Genomic DNA, 3,613 nt, shown 5'->3' with positions numbered 1-3,613 from the left:
TCAGTTTATACGCCACCTATTGGAGCGGAGGGAGTACTGCACTAATATGATCAAAATATCGGTCGATACTAAGTCTCAACACCCAACGAAACCACAACATGGTTGATATAGTAGTCCATATGATGATACCACCCATCACACTTTGAAAACTTTGTTTCGGATTGTGGTTGCGGAACATGATGATGCCTTTTTAGAATAAAAAACGAGCACAACATAGACGCACAAGCACACCACTACAAGGATGCACCCACACAACTTCTACCAAAGTCTGGTGTCACGGATGGCACCTACCGTACCCTCATTGGTGGCTCTCCTAGAAGACTCCCCCCCCCCCGGCCACCGCGGGTCAAGGTCTTCACTTGGTTGGCCTTGGAGGGCCATTGTTAGACTGGCTTCACCGTCGAGGGCTTCCCCATGATGATTTCTGCTTACTCTGTGATCAGGTCCCTAAGGAGATGCACCATCTTCTCGTAGATTTCCCCTTCTCTTGACATGTATGGCACGAAATTCTTTAATGGTGCCAATCCACGCTCATGCCCCTTCAGTGGCGGATCCAGGAATTGAACTTAGCCGGAGTGAAACATTGAAGGAATAAAAAATTTGATTGACGAATGCAAGTCCGCTGAACCAAATCTCATAAAATTCAAATATGAAGCTAGATGCACTCGAAAATTTACATGACCAATAATTAAGAACACTTCAAGATTCTCGAGAACTAGGTTGTAACCACCCAAAATCACAAAATATAACATAAACTTCACACATAACTACTAACTTGGACTCCCGCTGCTTGAATAATTCATTCCATGGCCCAAAATGTCCAACTCCATGACTAATAGATACCTACAACAGGTGAACAAGCTAATATCAATACATGTATTGGAACAAGTAAGGAAATAGTTTGAATCAGATAACAAAAGTATTTACCCTAAGTCGTAAGTATACGGGGAGGGTTTGGTAGATGGCCTCTACGGTCTCTCAAGCTGTGAAAATGTTCTATGATCTTCTTGTCATCAATTCCAGCAAATATATCTCGCTCTACATAGCATATCATCAGATCATTCAACCAATCATCAGCTATCTTATTTCTCAAATCTGTCTTAATGATATTCATGGCTAAGAAAACTCTTTCAACAGATGTCGTCGCTACCGGCAAAGTCAAAGCAAGTGTGATGAGTCGGTAAACCAAAGGAAAGTGTAAATGTTCCTTAGTTTCAACCAACTTGAGAGCAAGATTAGCGAGACTGCCGCAACTGCAAAAAACATCAGACCTTTTCATCATATCAGTGTATATCTTGAGCTGACCATCCAAATGATATTGTTCTTCTGGATCGAACTCGACTGAGTACATAGATGCAAGCTCAAGTAGGTTCTCATGATTAAATCTGCTAAATGAGTCTCTAGGATCTAGACTAGCAATGCATATCAATAACCTTGTTGAAGTTTCGCTGAACTGGTTATTCATCTCAGCTATGTTTCTATCAAGAACCTCATTGAATATTTCAACTTTGTACTGATGGAAGCAACTAACCATTTTGCGGGAACTCCTTGGGTAATCCCTTGCTGGTATATTCTCATCCATACTAGGCACTGGTATCTCCCTTTTAATACAAAACAAAGTGGCAGCCGCCAAAAGTGCCTCCCATCCGTCATCTCTTAGCTGTTGTAATAAACTTTTAACAGACACAATCATGTTTGTTGCACTTACTATGTTTTAATCCTTTTGTTGCAATGCTTGTGACAAGTCATTAGTCAAATCAAGCACTTTAAGCATCAAATGTAAGATCAGAACAAATTCAAAGACCTCCATAGATTTCATCAAACATGATGCTTTGCCTCTATCACCCGCCTCCTCCCCATCATGAGAAATAGCATGTAGCACTTGAATCACCGAATCCCACATTTGATAAAGCCGAATCAATGTCCTATGGTGAGATCCTCATCGCGTATCACCAGGTCTTGCTAAAGTTGCCTCTTGATGTTTGCCTCTTCCTTTAAGAATCTCCCCATTTTCTAATTGCCACACAATATTTTCATGATGCTTCTGTAATAATGCATCTTTTCTTTTACAAGAAGCACTGACCTACAGATCAAAGCATTGCAAAGTACAAGTCAGCAAGAAATCAAAATCATTGTAAAGTATAAGTCATCACTTGAATATTCAATGAGTTATAAAATATACTAACCATGGTTACAACCATATTTGCATATCCAAAGAAATCACTAGCAGTTAGGATACCCTTCACAGCAGCCACAATCACTAATTGAAGCTGATGGGCAAAACAGTGAACATAAAACGCATGTGGATTTTCATCTAGCACCAGATTTTTTAAGCCATTTAGTTGCCCACGCATATTTGAGGTGCCATCATAGCCTTGCCCTCTCAATCTAGACATGGATAATCCATGGGTAGCAAACACTTCATCCAAGGATCTTTTGAGAGAAGCGGATGTGGTGTTCACTACATGCTTGACAGCAAGTAACCTTTCCAAAATATATCCCTTTATGTTCAAAAACCTGATAATGACAGCCATTTGTTCTCTAACGGATGCATCATGAGACTCATCAACAGCCATTTGTTCTCATACGAACCATTTGTTCTCCAATCGGTTGAAACTCTTCCCGAACTAGTGGACTTCCACTTGCTCCCATGCCCCTACCTCACATCGTCATGGGCTCTCCTCCATCATCATGCTCACGACCTAGTGGTACTGGAAGCACCGAAATGGTTGCATCTTCAATGGCCAACGCCCCTTCGATGTTCACCTATTGTAGACTATCTAGGATGACGTGAGGCTTTGGCTGTGCGTTGTCGCCACTAGGATTAATAACATTTGGCCCGAGTTAAGACTCGTGATGTATTGATAATTTTGGATGGGCACCCCATGTCTCGCTGTTCTAGGTAGATCGTCAACGCCTCCTTGTGTTGCATACGTGTCGTACGATGCACCCCACTTTGTACATATTCTAACTTTTTCTATCAATGAAAAGATATATTTATGGAACGAGTTACCTTGGCTCGACTCGTTAACATAACGAGCTCAGATTCAAATTCGTGTCGGCTCGTGTAACTCGCGAGCTAGATTGTTTAACACGTTAATCTAATTATAGATGTGAAATAACAAAATATATGTACTACTCCCTCTGTTCCAAAATATAGTGCGTCTTCCGTTTCCGTACTTCAACTTTGACCATAAATTTAACCAACGAGACAGACAGGCGACGGGAGCAAAAATTATACCAATGAATTCGTATTCAAAAGAAGTTTTCAATTATATAATTTTTGCTCCCTCCGTAGTCGGTCTCATTGGCTAAATTTATGGTTGAAGTTGAACCTCGAAAAGCGCGGGCGTGCTATATTTTGAAACGGAGGGAGCATGTATGCAATTTATCTACAAAATATATTTATAGACGCATACTTTTCTTCAAAAATCAACTATTTACACCAAAGGAACACTTGATACACTATTATCGGAAAGAAGCTTCACGATATGTACCCAGCATAATTTGACCCCAACCCCCCGAGTCGCTCCCCAGGCGACTCCGGGGGCGCAACTGCGCCGCCGCCTAGAAGCCCTCAATCCGGTGCTCCCACTCCGCCGCTGCCGCCGGC

At 41.6% G+C, this 3,613-nt stretch overlaps 1 protein-coding gene across 1 annotated transcript; it reads right to left on the bottom strand.

Moving 5' to 3' along the window:
• Positions 1-928: 928 nt before the first annotated feature.
• On the bottom strand, positions 929-2,414 carry LOC147971483 (uncharacterized). Its single transcript, XM_087522786.1, has 2 exons — positions 2,187-2,414; positions 929-2,083 (listed from the first exon to the last, which is right to left on the bottom strand). Exon 2 carries the CDS (start codon positions 1,691-1,693, stop codon positions 929-931), a length of 765 nt encoding a protein of 254 aa, XP_087378912.1. The 5' UTR covers positions 1,694-2,083; positions 2,187-2,414.
• Between the last annotated feature and the right edge of the window lie 1,199 nt (positions 2,415-3,613).

This window comes from Triticum urartu, chromosome 5A, assembly GCF_056163025.1.
Source record: "Triticum urartu cultivar PI428250 chromosome 5A, HENAU_Tu73, whole genome shotgun sequence".
Taxonomy (NCBI): Eukaryota; Viridiplantae; Streptophyta; class Magnoliopsida; order Poales; family Poaceae; genus Triticum; species Triticum urartu.
The sequence above is the reverse complement of the archived record's forward strand: the minus strand, read 5'-3'. Positions and strand labels throughout refer to the sequence as shown.